The 14,350-nt window shown below is 56.1% G+C and overlaps 1 protein-coding gene across 1 annotated transcript; it reads right to left on the reverse strand.

The window, feature by feature from the left end:
- Positions 1-1,543: 1,543 nt before the first annotated feature.
- MYLK2 (myosin light chain kinase 2) lies at positions 1,544-13,892 on the reverse strand. Its single transcript, XM_079945533.1, has 12 exons — positions 13,811-13,892; positions 12,855-13,329; positions 11,544-11,845; positions 9,870-9,975; positions 9,226-9,319; positions 6,937-7,046; positions 6,714-6,855; positions 3,852-3,922; positions 3,602-3,730; positions 2,965-3,117; positions 2,660-2,792; positions 1,544-1,714 (listed from the first exon to the last, which is right to left on the reverse strand). Exons 1-12 carry the CDS (start codon positions 13,860-13,862, stop codon positions 1,634-1,636), a joined length of 1,848 nt encoding a protein of 615 aa, XP_079801659.1. The 5' UTR covers positions 13,863-13,892; the 3' UTR covers positions 1,544-1,633.
- Positions 13,893-14,350: the final 458 nt, after the last annotated feature.

Consider the following 14,350-nt stretch of genomic DNA (forward strand, 5'->3'; position numbering starts at 1 on the left):
TCAGTGCACGTGAGCTGTGGTTACTGCCATTCCTGCTGGAACCAATAAGCCCCCAGCAGGCAGACCAGCTGCCCCACTTAAGCCAGTCCCACTTCTGAGTCAGCTGTCCTCACAGCCAGAAAGGCTGCACCCTATTGGGGTTAAGCTCTCTTGCCCTCTGGGCTGCCCCCTCCAGCAGATGGCGCCCCTCCCCTGCCTTGCAGGCCTGGGGTGAGGCGGGCTGGGGCCCATAGGAGGGACCGGAGAACAGCTGTCTCCCCCAGGCCTCCTGGAGGACACCCACCACTGCAGGCCCAAACCTCTGGCTCCACCTGGAGACTCTGCTTTCTGCTTACACCTTGTTCGGTGAGAATCGGAGTGGGCTTGCGGGCAGAGCCTTGCTATGGGAGGTAGAAGAGTCCAGTGCAAGCCCCGGCTTCTGACTTGTTGAAAGGCCTTCAAGTTCCTTCCCCTCTCTAAGCCTCAGTTTCCCCCTCTGTAAAAGAGGAATAATAATAATATCTACCTCATGACCTCATAAATGAGTTAATAGACATACAAGCACTTAAATAGAGCCTGACACACAGTAATGTCACCCCTAAATGTTGGCTGGTGCTGTGCCCTCCCTCTCACAGATGAGCAAACCGAGGCACAAAGTGGGCTGCCACTTGCCTAGATCACACACTGGGTAGCCTGGCTCCTGAGGCTGCTAAGGTGCCTGGCCCGCAGCAGTGATCCGTGAACGGTGGCCCGCTGAGGCCTCACCCGGGCGCGCACACACCGTGAAAGGAGGCCACTTCCAACCTGTACATTTATTTACAAGGCACAAGCTGAGAGCGGGTTGGGGGCTGCCGACGGCCTTCCCACGCCTCCTGGGCCTGCTGACGCCATCATCCGAGGCCGTGGGTGACCCTTGGAATGGGGGCCAGAGTGGCTGGGTTGGGCCGGCTTGGCCTTCAGGAAAGCTCGGGGGTGGTCTCCCCTGTCCTCCCCTCCCCCTCCACCAGGCCCGGGCTGGGTGTCCTCTCTCACACAGAGTTCCTGTGTGTTGGTGGTCGCAAGGAAGGTGGGCGGGGGCCGGGCCAGACCAGATGGTGTGTCAGGCCTTATCTGCTGGGAGTGGGGAGGCGGGTGGGGGCATGGAGGTCCTCCTTCACAAAGCCTGCTCTGTCTCCCCTGGCAGCTGCGCCTTAGGAATCGCCGTCTGCCTTCCTGCCCCACCAAGGACCTCCCACCCCCAACTGCAGAAACCCCATATGCCAGGAGCCCCAGCCCTCCTGCTCTAGCTAGGAGCAAGCCCAGGCCAGGGATGCCCCAGGTGAGGCCAAGCAGGGGTCACCAGAGCAGCAGTTCCGAGAAGGTGAGCCGGGCGGCGTCTCGGCAGGGCCCGTGGCATCTGGGCTGTGGCTGACGGGCCGGAGCCCTGTCTGGGGAGGCAGTAGCAGGATGGAGTCAGGCCATATCCGAGGCAGCGCACGTCGGGGAAGCAGTCACTGCGTGGGGGCACGGGAGCCCCGAGCCTCCCAGCCTGGTGCAGCCTTGTCCTGGCCAGTCAGCCCCGGCAATCTGGCCCGTCTGCTCCAGCCTTCTGGGCTGTGTGGCCTCAGCCCCGGCCACTGTACGGCTGCGTCCAGGCCTCAGCTGCTCCTGGGGCTCAGACCCCCAGAGCCATCAGTGACCCTGAGCTGCTGATCTTCTTGAAGCGGTTGGCAGCACTGACAGCAATGAAGTTTTTCTGAGAGATGAGGGAGAGGGGTCCCAGTCAGCAGCAGGGCAGGGGGAAAGCTGTAGGACAGCTGAGTGTCTCCCAAGGTCACCTTCATTCCAGGAGGGCTCCATGCCAGGGAGGGCGCAGTGCCCAAAATGGCCGCAGGGGGCCCCCGTGACACTGCAGCCTCCAGGACTCCCGCCCTCATTCAACCTGAGTACCCCTCTGCTCAAGGCAGTACAGTGGTTCCTATTTCACTCCAAGTAAAAACCCCTCATCATGGCCGAGTCCCTCCACGCCCTGCCTCCCAATCCTCTTGGACATCTCCCTTACCCCTTGCTTCTTCCACTCCAGCCGTGCTGGCTTCCTACCTGTTCCTCACACTTGACCACCATGCTTCTGCCTCAGGGCCTTTGCACCAGCTGTTCCCTCTGCCTGGCACACTCCTCCCCCCATACCAGCCTGGCTCAGCCCTCACCTCCTTCAGGTTTTTGTTCACATGTTCCTTCTCAGTGTGCCCTCCCTGGCCACCCTACTAAGAAGTGCAGCCTCTCCCCAGAACTCCCGACCATCCTTATTTTTTCCTAGAGCCCTTCCTTAACTCCTTTTAGCAACTCTCCATCCTCTACCAAAAGCAAGTCCACAAAGCCTGAAATCTTTGTCTCTTTGTCCACTGCTGTATCCCCAGTGCCTAGAGGTAGTGTATGCTCAAGAAATATTTGTGAAATGAGGGGAGGAAGCCTGTGATGGGGTCAGAGACCTTTTCCTGAGCCCGAGCCACAAATGGACACCCCTCCCTACAGTGGAGATGGGTGGGTGGAGGGCCACTACCCAGGGCAGTAGCCAGCCCAGGACAAGAAGAGAAAAACCAATTCTGTTTTCCAGACCGAACCGGCTGACACAGGGCTAGTGGGGCCAGGACTCTTCCTGCCCTGTATCCCCCGCTCCGCCCCACCCTCAGTTCTGTGGTACCTTCCAGCGCCTCTTCATGAGGTATTTCTTAAGCAAGATCTGGGACTTGAGGCGTCGGTTACAGCGCTTGGCTTTCTCTGCCAGATTGTTGAGCCAGGGGTGGGCGAGGCACTGGGCAGCGTTCATCCGGGCTCTGTGGGGAGGGGGCAGTGCAGTGAGGGTGGGTGGCAGGCCAGGGAGGCACCACCCCACTGGCCTCCTGGCCCAGTTCCCGCCCAGCGGGCGCGCACACACACACACACACACACACACACACACACACTGGGCTTGCACACACGGGGTTCGTGTCCTGGGGTGAGCCTCACCTCTGGTTCTTGACGATGAGGTTGGAGACAAAGTCTTTGGCCTCGTCTGACACGGCCTCAAAGGTCTCCTCATCAAAGTACCAGTTGCCCGATAGAACGTTGTTCAGGGTCTCGGTGTCATCGTCTCCCAGGAAGGGGGAGAGGCCACTCAGCCTAGAGGGAGGGGTTGGCAGGGAGCAGGGAGGTGAGATTGGGTCAGGGATGGGGACAGAGCCTAGGAAGCAGCACCATGCACTGAAAAGACCCCCAGCCTCTCATATGGGACAGACCTGGGTTTGAATCTGGCTGGGTGACCTTGGGCAAGTCACTTCCCCTCTCTGACCCTCACTCTTCTCATCTGTAAAATGGGCATAATCATCCCAGCTTCCCAGGGTTAGAGTGAAGAATAGGAATGATGAGTGCACTGGGTCATCAAAGCTCTGCTGCCCAGAGCCCTGGGCTGGGACACTATGCCTTTGGGGGCCTTGGTTTCTCCATCTATAAAATGGGTACAGAGTTCCCTTTCCTGGTTCGCCCTAGCACGCCCAATGCCCCACAAACCCCTGACTGAGGGAGTGGGGAGGTGGAAGCAATCTAGGCCTCAGCTGCCCACCCATGTGCCCCAACCCCATAAACAACAGGCACCCTCAGGACTCACAGCATGTAGGTGATGACCCCCAGGCTCCACATGTCTGTCTTATCAGAGATTTGGTCATAATTCACCACTTCAGGTGACAGGAATTCTGGGGTCCCAAAATTCACTTTCAGCTTCTCGTTGGGGTTATACCTGGAGGTGAGGCCAAGAGCTCAGAGCACAACTCCCAGGCCATTCCCAGACACCCTCCAACCTTCCCCCAGCCCTGCCCACCTGGAGGCTGGCCCTGCCATGCCACCCACCCAGGTGGTACCTCCGTGCCAGGCCGAAGTCAATGATCTTCACCAAATGGCCCGTGGTGTTGACACACAGGATGTTCTCTGGCTGAGGAGAAGGGGGTGGCCTGGATTGACCTCTGACCTGGCTCACCCTCCCTCCCCGCCCAGGTCCATCCAAGTCCCAGGCTCCCGGGACTAGAGGCCCAGGCTGCCAGAGTGGACAGCCCATCAGAGACCCTCAGACCTGCCTGCTCCAGGCAAAGAGGAGGATCCTGACGCCCGAGAGGAGCTCTTCCAGGGCAGGAACCACCTTCTCCAGGCCTCCTTGCTCCCCCATTCAGCGTCTAACAAAGCGCCCAGCAGACACTCAACCAAGGCTCCCAGAAATCCTGTGCCCCAAGCACAGGTGAATATGAGAGTCACATGCAAGGCTAGTCCCTCCCACTCTGGGCCTCCATTTCCTCCTCATGTAACACAAGGACAGAGGACTAATCTGAGGTTGCAGGGCAGAAACATCGTAAGTAGTTAACAATGGTTAAAAGGCAGATTTTGCACAAAAACCCTGATTTTCAGCACCTCCTTAAACACTGGAAGCCCCAGCCGCATGGCTACACATGGCTGGGAGGGAGCTGCCCCTGACCCCTGTGATAGGCAGAAGTCCTCCACTTCCCCGGGGCCTCCGCCTCGTTTAATGGGGTTCTGTTCTTCGTCTGGGCCTTGTGTGCATCTGATCTGAGGCCCCAACTGATAGGTTTTCTGAAGGTCCTTTCACACTGCTGCGCTCATTCAGAGCAGGATGCTAGTGACTTCAGCAGCCCAACCCAGTGCTCCCCGAAACAGGGAAAGGAAAGAAAGGCCCCAGGACACAACTGGTAGGGGAAATGAGACAGATTCAGACCTCCTTTTGGAGGACAGGGGACTTCCTGAAAAGCCCTGCAGCCAGAGCCCTGGGAAGTGCCTTCAGGTTATGGTTCACCCAAGTGACTTGACGTGAAACCCTTTATTGATGAAAAACTTACTGCTTTCCTGAAAAAAAAACACACTTTAGGATACAGAGACTTAAGGTTGACCTTCTTCCCAGGACACTGCATTTTAATTGGAGACCCTGCCCTACCCCAAAGAAAATGGCTTTCACGGGAGAAGGGCAGGCTCCGATGCCACCACGCAGGCACCCACTCTGTCCAGAAACTCAGGAGTCACCCACACTCCTTCCTTTCCCTCCGCCCTCCCCCATCCAAACCATCAGAAACCCAGCTGGCTCTATTTTCAGAATGCATCCATCATCTGACCACTTCCCATCCCTCCCCCACTGCCACTGGTTCCAGACCCATCATCTCTCTCCTGGCTTATTATGACCGCCTCCTAAATGCCCTGCTGCCACGGTGGCCCCACTGAAACTCATCTCTTTACCCTCCTCGCTTCCTCGCTTGTCAGTGGGGATGATAACAGCACACCTGACCCAATGGGCTGTCACACACTCTGAACACACCCTGAGCAGCTCTGACCCCTAGTAAGCACGGTGGAGGTGTTAGCCCACAGCAGCGGGAGCATTTCCTGCTTTGGACCTCGAATGCTCCAGCCCTTGCCTGCTTCTCCAGTTACACCTTGTATGTTTCCCCATTACTCTCACGTACTTTTTCATAACACTTTTAATGGTTTAAAATGATCTATTCATTGGGTTATTACTGTATGAATGTCTGTTTCCCCTATGACCTGTAGGCTCCGTGGGACAGGGGCGTGTCCTCATGATCTTGATGGTAATGCCCATGCCCAGCACTGTGCACAGTAGCACAGGAGCAGGTACTTGGTACGTATCTACCAAGTGAATGAATGAAAGGACCATCCACTTTGCTAACCCACATCAGTGTTCAGAATTCATCTTCTCCACTAGCCTTGCCACTGATCCCACAAACATTAACACCTGCCATAAGGATGGAGCTACCCGCTACTCATGGGGCTCCTGCCCACTCCACGCCACAGCCATGTCTCAGCTCCAGACAGCCACTGCCAGCTGATCAGAGTTGGTGGGATGCATGAAATCTATTTGCTCTCCCTGAACTGCTACATGCAGGCTACTAATGAGCAAGGTCAGAAGAGAGACATCATCTTTCACTACACATTTCGTTAGCACCTGCCACGTGTGTATTGCTGCACTGACACTATACTTGCTGATGTGTTTTTCTGACTCCCCTTCTAGAATGTAAGCTCCATGAAGGCAGGCGTTTTTATCTATTTTGTTCACCACTGGATCTCCACCACCTAGAACACTGCCTGGCATCTAGTAGGCCCTCAACAGATATTTGTGGAATAAATGAACAAACATTCGCAGTGCCTGTCAGAGGCCTGCACTGAGGCAGGCGCTTTTGCAACGCTTATCAGCAAGTTTCACGTGTGAGACACTGAGTGTGGGGCAAGAGACCCTTTCAGCAAGTACTTAGTACCAGACTAGGAGCTCCTGAGAGCTGGGACCAAGTCTTTTTTGCTCTCTGATGTGTCCCCTGACTCCTGGTACTTACTAAATGCTCGATAAACCCTTTTTTTTTTTTTTTTTTTTTTTTTGCGGTACGCGGGCCTCTCACTGTTGTGGCCTCTCCCGTTGCGGAGCACAGGCTCTGGACGCGCAGGCTCAGCGGCCATGGCTCACGGGCCCAGCTGCTCCGCGGCATATGGGATCTTCCTGGACCGGGGCACGAACCTGCGTCCCCTGCATCGGCGGGTGGACTCTTAACCACTGCGCCACCAGGGAAGCCCTCAATACACCCTTTTTGAATCTACAGATGGAAGGCTGGATGGAGGAGGAGGAGGGGTTGGGGGATGGAGGGATGGCTGGCTGCGACGCTGGTCTCAGGTGGTTGGAGGCCGCTCCCGACCCCTCCCGGGAGCCCCCACCCCAGTACCTTGAGGTCCAGGTGCAGAACCCTCATCTTGTGCATAAAGAGGATCCCGTCGCAGATCTGCCGGACAAACACCATGGTGTCCACCTCAGTCAGATGGTAGTCCTCGTCCACAATCCTCTCGAAGAGCTCGCCGCCCTCGATGCTGTGTGCACAGACCCCTCTGCAGGCTTGCTTCAGGGCCCGCTGCCCCCTCCCCAGGCCCCACCCCACTGATGGCACTCACTACTCCATGAAGAGGACTATCTCGTGCGAGGTCTCAATAGCTGCATAGAGCTGGATCAGGTTGCGGTGGTTCAGCTGGTTCATAACCTCGATCTCAAGCATCACCATTTCCTGGGGACCAGGGAAGTCAGGGGTACCATCCGAGCATCATTACTCCCTGCCCTCCACCCTCCACACCTTCGCCCTTGACCAGACCTGTTGGGCCTTGCCTGGACCACTGCCCACCTCCTCCTCGCTGGTCTCCTCACCTCCCACCTCTCCCCACCCTCAAGCCTGTGTCCTCACCACACAGTCACTCCTGCTGGGACACCTTTCCTTTGCTGGTTCTTCTCTTCCCCCTGGCTGAACAGTGGGCTCCATCCTCCCTGCTCAGCACTACCCGCTCTATACTCTCCCCCCGGGCGTTCTCCTCAAGTACCAGGACTTGAAATTCCATCCAAATGTGATTGATTTCCAAATCCATATCTCCACCCCTGAGTGCTCCTTTAAACTCCAGACACCAATCTCTCCAACTGCCTACCTTCCCTCCCCTTGAATGTCTGACTAACAGGCATCTCAAATCTCTCATGTCCAAAATTAAACTCTTGATACCACCCCTTCCCCACAATTGAGTTGCCCCCAGCTTGCCCATCAGCAAAAGACCATCACTCTTCACCTGGGTGTGCAGGACAAAAAGTTAGGAGCTTTCCTAGATTCCTGTCTTATTCTCACTTCCTCACACCCTTCATCCAACCCATCAGTAAATCCTTTGACTCTACCCTTAAGCTAGATTACAAATCCAATAATTTCTCACCTCCCCCATCACTGCCTTCCTAGTCTCAGCTGCCATTATTTGTCACTTTCAGAAAGTTTGCAAACCAGTGGTCACATCTGTGAAATCAACAATGGTAGGAATATTTACACCAGGGAAATTGGCAAATGCTACAGATCAGGTCTCTCCCAGGAACTATGCCCCCAGAGCATTGGATCACTACCTGGACTGCTCCGTTTTTCCCGTTATTCCATTCCTTGGTTGATATCTCACCTTCCATGCCACTTCCTCAGAGAGGCCTAACCTCACTTGATCCTATCTGAACGGCCCCCATCGACCCTGTTCCTACTTGGCTTTACTTTTCTTCCTAACACTTCTCAGGTCCGGACACCATGCTTTTTGTTTTAGTTTGGTTTTAGCCTCTGTCCCTGCTCTCTAGCACGTCAGGACTTGTTTACTACCATTTTCCTAGCACCTGGCAAATTGAACAGCACAGAAAAAGTGCCCAATAATTAATTAATCAACAGCTGACTCCAATTAATTTACACAGTACATATGTCTTGAGCACCTATGCTGAGCCAGGTCCATGATAGAGGCCTTGGACCCAGCAGTCAATAACATGGATCCAGGCCCCGTCAAGTGGAAGCGACAGAGAAAGACAGAGTCACATAGAAAATCCATGCTGTTCATATGAGCTCAGAGCCACGGTGAGGAATTCAGGGCTGCAGCACTTCCTCCGGAGCTGCTTCTCCTGCTTCTCTAGGCTTCTGCTGTCTCTGCTCCCCTGGCCTTGACCTTGACTCAAGCGTTCCCAGCAGGTACCTGCCGTTTCTGGCCCTCAGGCCTTTCTTTCCACAGTCGTCTCTGTTTGAAACTCTCTCCCCCGCCTTCCCCACTGGAAAACAGCTCCTCCTTCTTCAAAGTCTTCATTCAGGAGAAGCTTCCCTGAACCCACAGGTGAGTCAGGAGCCTCCTTTGTGACCCCCCACCCTAGCTTTCCTGAGTTACAGCTCCCACCATGCCAGCCTGCTAGGTCACCATCACCTCCTCACACACCCGACTCCCTCACTCCACATGAGCCTCTGCCTCATTCATTCAGCCATTCATTCACTCCTTGAACAAACACCGCTCTGAAGCGGGCCTGGGCTGGGTGTTAGAGGCAGAGTCCTCGAGGCCTGTTTACCCTGGTGCTCTCTGAGGGCAGGGACCAACTGACTTCCCTCTGAGACCTCCAGCACCAGCACAGGGCCTGGCCCAGAGCCTGCGCTTATCGGCACTTATTGACTTGAACTGAACAGAGGGCATGAAGGGGGTAAGTCCCCAGGATAAATTCTCTAACCGCGGGGTCAAGTTTATGGTCAGGGGCATCAGGCCCCTGTGGTAGGGCTACCTGTCTGTCTGTCTGTCTATCTGTGTGATATCTTCAGTGCATTAAGCTTCGTACACCAGGCCCCTGGTGCAGATGGGTGGGTGGAGGGAGGTGAGAGGCACCCGCTCCAAGGATCCCCTCCCCCTCCCACACAGCCAGACCCCCACTACCTTGTCTTTGGGTGTCTGTTTCTTGATGACCTTGGCTGCTAACTTGAGGCCTGTGGCTTTCTCTGTGCAGGTACAGACTGCTCCAAACTTGCCACTGGAGAGAGAAGAGGCTGGGAATGAGGGAGTTCTAAGGCATGGGGTGAGGGGCTGTGCTCTGTTCCCTGTGAGATGGGGGCGCACATCCCAGCCAGCTCCGATTCCCTCCAGAAACTGTGAGCTCTACTGCAGGGACAATGGCTGAACCACAAAGACCTCAGGCCCAGGAAGGGTAGGCTCATCAAAGGATGGCCGCTGATGTGCAGCTCGCAGACTGTGGCAGGGAGGGGCCCTGGGCCCTGGGGGAGGACTTTTGACAAAGCAGGAGTTGCCTTGAGCGGTCAGTGGTGCCTGCAACTGAGACAGACAGGAAAATACTATATGCTTCCTATGGGAGACACTGAATGACCAGTGGTGTGTTTGTGTGAGTGACAGTGACACACCAGCCATGTGACAGGCTGCACACAAGTGTGACCATGTGGAACCAATTTTGTCCACTTGGCTCATGTCCAGTCGGAGTGTCTGGGCCTCTCATGGGGAAGATGTAAGGCCTGGGGGCTCGATGCTTTCCTGCTGGTGGGCCAGGGGCTTGAGGCCCCGGCTCTCACCCGCCCAGTGCCTCCTTGGAGTTCAGGCTGAACTGACTGTTGATGTTCCCAGTCCTCAGCTCCACGATGCGGTGGGGGAACGGGGCCGGGGGTGGTGGGCAGTCATCTGTAGAGCAGAGCAAAGCCATCACAGTCAGTGCCAGGGCTGCTGAGGACCCACCCTGCCACCACACCCTCCTGCCTGGCCTGAGCCCCATCCAGGGAAGTTCAGCGAGTGATACCTGGGGGACAGCTGGCTCCAGGATAGGGGCTAGGGGCCTAGTTTCCAATTTCAGCTCTGCTATCAACACACACCCTCCTTGGGAGGCCTCTGCCTCTGTCAGAGGGGGGCTCAGCTTCTCCCGGCACAACAGTGGGGACGGCTGATTGGACTTCTCGGACCCTCCCACATTATAAGGTATGAAGACTCCATCCCAAGCTATCTGCATTTCCATTAAAGAAAAAAAAAAAAAGGCATCTATAATGGTGGAGTGCCCAATAGGGGTTACTATGTCTGTTGCGGTGGGGGATGGGACCTGCCTACCATCCCCTCTAATAACACTGCAAGCTCTCACCAGTTGTGGAATGGGTGTCCTACCTGGACCTGGCCCAGAGGCAGAGTTGGGGGTGGGGTGGGGTGGGGGTGGGCCAGGGATGGAGATGTTGGTAGGGAGAGGCTGCCACCTAGTGGCAGCATGGGGAACAGCATGGGGAACAGCATGGGGACAGACAGGCTGAGTCATGGGGAGTGGAAACCTCTTTATAAATAGCAAGAGGCCGCAGGGAAGCCGGTGATAAATCAGGCGGCCCTTGGAGGTTGTTCAGGTCCGTCACTCGAGGATGTGATCGCAGGGTGGAGTGGGCCCGGAGGTCTGGGCCGCTGCTCAGGGGAGGAGGCAGGGCTCCTGGCTGCCGCCCAGCCGCCTAGGCCCTCCCACCCTGTCTGGGTGGCACTGTGCCGCTCACCAGGCAGGTTGGCGGGTCTCCCAGGGCACCTCAGCCTGGAGAAGGGGGGTTTTCAGGACACTCCGGGCTCTCCTGACCCCATCTCAACCCACCCCCAGCCCTGCCACACTCCTGCCCAGGCCCTTTTCCTATTCACCTGCTCGCCAAGCTCACTCATGCTCAGTGGCTCCCTGCTGCCCGCTGAATAAACCGTCGTCACTTAAGGCCACAGTCCTGCCCCATCTCACGTGCCCAGCTACCTTGGTCACCCTGCCCCCACCACACACACACCTGTGCTCTTCAGCTCAAGAACCCTCTATGGCTCCCAGGAGCCTTCCCACCCGCCCAGGATGCAGTTTAACTACCAAAGCCTGGCACTTGAGCCTTTCTACAGATTGACTTCAAATCCCACTGTCCAGAGAATTGGTGTTGCTCCAATAACGTGCCTGATTTTTTTTTTTAAAGCCCCATTTTAGTCGAAGTAGAAGAAAGTAAAAAGTGAGCTCTGGAGTCAGGCTGTCCTGACAGGTTCATATCCTGTTCTAGCTATGGGTTTGGGGTGCCCCACTTCCCTTTTTTTAGCCCTCGTTTCCCCATCTCTCAAAGGGGACCAGGAACTCGTACTTCCTGGGGTTGGGTGACAGATGGATCAGGCTCGATGAGGCAGCTCAGAAAGGTTGAGTCCTCTAAGTGGGGAGACATGGGGAGCCCGCTCCCTCTTACCTCAGCCCCAGGGCAGCCCCGGCCTACCCAAAATCTGGAAGCAGTCCTCCTCCCTGGCTGTGGGACTGAGGGCCTGTCCCACCTCCGATCTCTCCGAGGGAACAGCCTGGAACTCGATCCCCCTCGAGGTGTCCCCTTGCACCTCAGCCTGGCCAGCCTGGCCTGGAACCTTCTCTTCTGTTTCCTTCTGGCTGCCTTCCGGGAGGTTCTTCTCTCCTTCTGCTACCTTGGCTGGCTCAGGATCCGTGGGGCCTGGGGTCACGGGCACCCCTTCAAAGATGAGTTCTGATGCCTCATCTGGGGGCTTCTCAGCCAGCGGCTTCTCAGGGCTAGAAGTGAGAACACAGAGGTGACGCCCTCAGCAGCCACAGCCCCGCCAGCAGGCAGGTCTCCCAGAGCCCCATCTGCAATCTGGAGGTAATAAGACCCCGCCCCCACCCCACACGCGTGGGGTGATGCATCTGAATTCACTTCATACAAAATCAGGGGATGTTAATAATACCATAAACGTCTATGGTTTTTTTTTTCCTGGCCACGCCACATGGCATGCGAGATCTTAGTTCCCCGACCAGGGATTAATCTGTGCCCCCTGCAGTGGACGCGCGGAGCCCTAACCACTGGACCAACAGGGAATTCCCATGTCTGTGGTTGCTATCTTGAGTATCAATGCACTAATAGATCATTAATAACTGTTAACAGGATTGTTGATTTGGTTAATCATTATGTGGCAACAATGAGGAAGGTTATGTAGCTCTTGATTCATAAAACTGTGGTGATGCAATTGATAATGTATCAATGATATTAATTTATATTACCACATAATTCAAACTGATATGGTAAGTGTTATTATTGTGGCTTACGATAAATACATCATTAATAACCTCATTAATATGACTGGCATTCAGGTAAGGATAACGGATTGCACCATGAGACTGGTGCTATATTATGGTTCTAAGAGTATTGGTAATGATCTATCAGTCTGGTTATTAGTCATTTTTCCATATTATACCAATAATTCTATTAAGCAGACAGGTTATCTTTTCCTCCTGACATCTCAGTCCTGCCCTTGGTGAGACCCAAGTTCATGGGGTAAGGGGAACTCTGGACTCCAGATGCCTGGCGAAGAGGTCTTTGAGGACCTCTCCTGCCTGACATTCCAGGCTTCTGTGAACTATCACAAAATCCTGGTTTCTGCAGGGAGACAAAGTGGTCAGGCCGATGCCCAGGACAGAGGGAGGTGAACATCAGAACTACCCCGTCTAGCACTGAGTGTGATGACGGTGCCCAAGACAGAGGAACTGCAGGGCCCCTCCCCGCTCCCGGCCAGGGGCCATTCACCTCGAGATGGCGGCAGGGCAGCTGGGGCTGTGCAGAAAGGCGGGTGAGCCCCTCCTGGCTGCTGCTTGGCCCTCTGCTGCCTTCTTGTGCAGCTTGGGTTCTCCGAGGTCCTGGCTGCCTGGGGTCCCCTGCTTGGTCTCGGGCTTCTTGACACTGACCTCGGCTGTCGCGGTCTCCTGGGGCAGGGCGGCCGGCTGCCCAGCACTGCCCTCCGCAGGCCCCCCACCCCGGTGTCCTTCTCCCTTGGGGTCCTGGCTGCTGGTTGAGGGTTGGGCCAAGGCACTATCCCCTTTCTCTGGGGCTGGGGCTTCAGCATCTTTCTTCATGGTGGGTGGATGAGGTTCTTCCTTTGGGTCTGGGGGACCAATTTCTTTCTCTGGGTCTGGGGGACCAAGTTCTTTCTCTGGGTTTGGGGGATCAGGGTCTTTCTCTGCAGCTGGGGGTCCTTCACCTGCTGCACCTTTAGGTGCCTTGTCTGCAAAGGAGGTGAAACACCAGTCAGGATCCACCCTCCTACAACTCCTTCCCCAGCTAGGCTGGCCGGAGACCAGCTCCAGGCCCAGGTCCCCACCCAGGCCACAATTGGCAAGGGCTTGTCCCACTGAGCCTCTGGGGCCACTCCATGGGCTCTAGAGGTGGGCTGCCAAGACCTCGGCGGCCCTGTGTAGGAGGCTCTGGTCTCCTGGTGGGCCTTGATGCCCCTGCCATCCCTCGCCCTGAGTGTTCAGGCGCCAACAATGGGGACTTCATGTTTTCCCAGTCTCTCTGGGGAAGGCTTCATGTTGGCCCTTGATCCAGCCCCACTGTACCAGAGATAACCCTGATTTCTTGGTCCTCCAGGCACCATAAAGGAGGCCTCAGGCACAGAATTCCCCCTGAGGAACAGGCCCAACTCTGGATTCAAACAAACACCCCTTCCCAAGCTCCTCCCTCCATCTCCTGCCCCAGCTTGGCACCTGTTGATGGGCTCTGGATTCCCAGTTCCACTGCTCCGTTTTCTGTCGCCATGAGGCAGGGAGGCGTGTGCTTCTGCTTGTCTAACTCAAGTCTTTCTAGCTGCAGAAAGAAGAGAAAGGTGTGTCGGACTGCAGGATTCCTCCTCCTGTCTGGCTGAAAGGAGGCCAGGGCCAGCTGACTGAAGGGAGAGAGGCACCTGGAGCAGAGAGAGGCAATCTGGTGTCTGTCTGTCTCGCAGCGGCTGCCCAGGAGCAGTCCTGGGGCAGTTGTAAGGGATTGGGCCGGGTGGGCAGAGGCGGAGGCAGGGGCACAGGCAGGGAGGCGGGGGCGGAGGAGAGGATCTCTTACACCAGGGGCCATGCAGCTCAGACTGCCACCACCTGTCACTCTTGGCCCCCATTCAGAGGACACGGCATTCTTCCCATGAACTGACTGGGGGGAGAGTGGTGTTGGAACAAGCAGGAAGAGAAAGAGGGAGGGGGCACCTGGGGCCCTGGGGGAGCAGCCTTCTCCCAGGCTTTGCCTGGTATCTCTGGCTT

The sequence above is a fragment of the Stenella coeruleoalba genome, assembly GCF_951394435.1.
Source record: "Stenella coeruleoalba genome assembly, chromosome: 15".
Taxonomy (NCBI): Eukaryota; Metazoa; Chordata; class Mammalia; order Artiodactyla; family Delphinidae; genus Stenella; species Stenella coeruleoalba.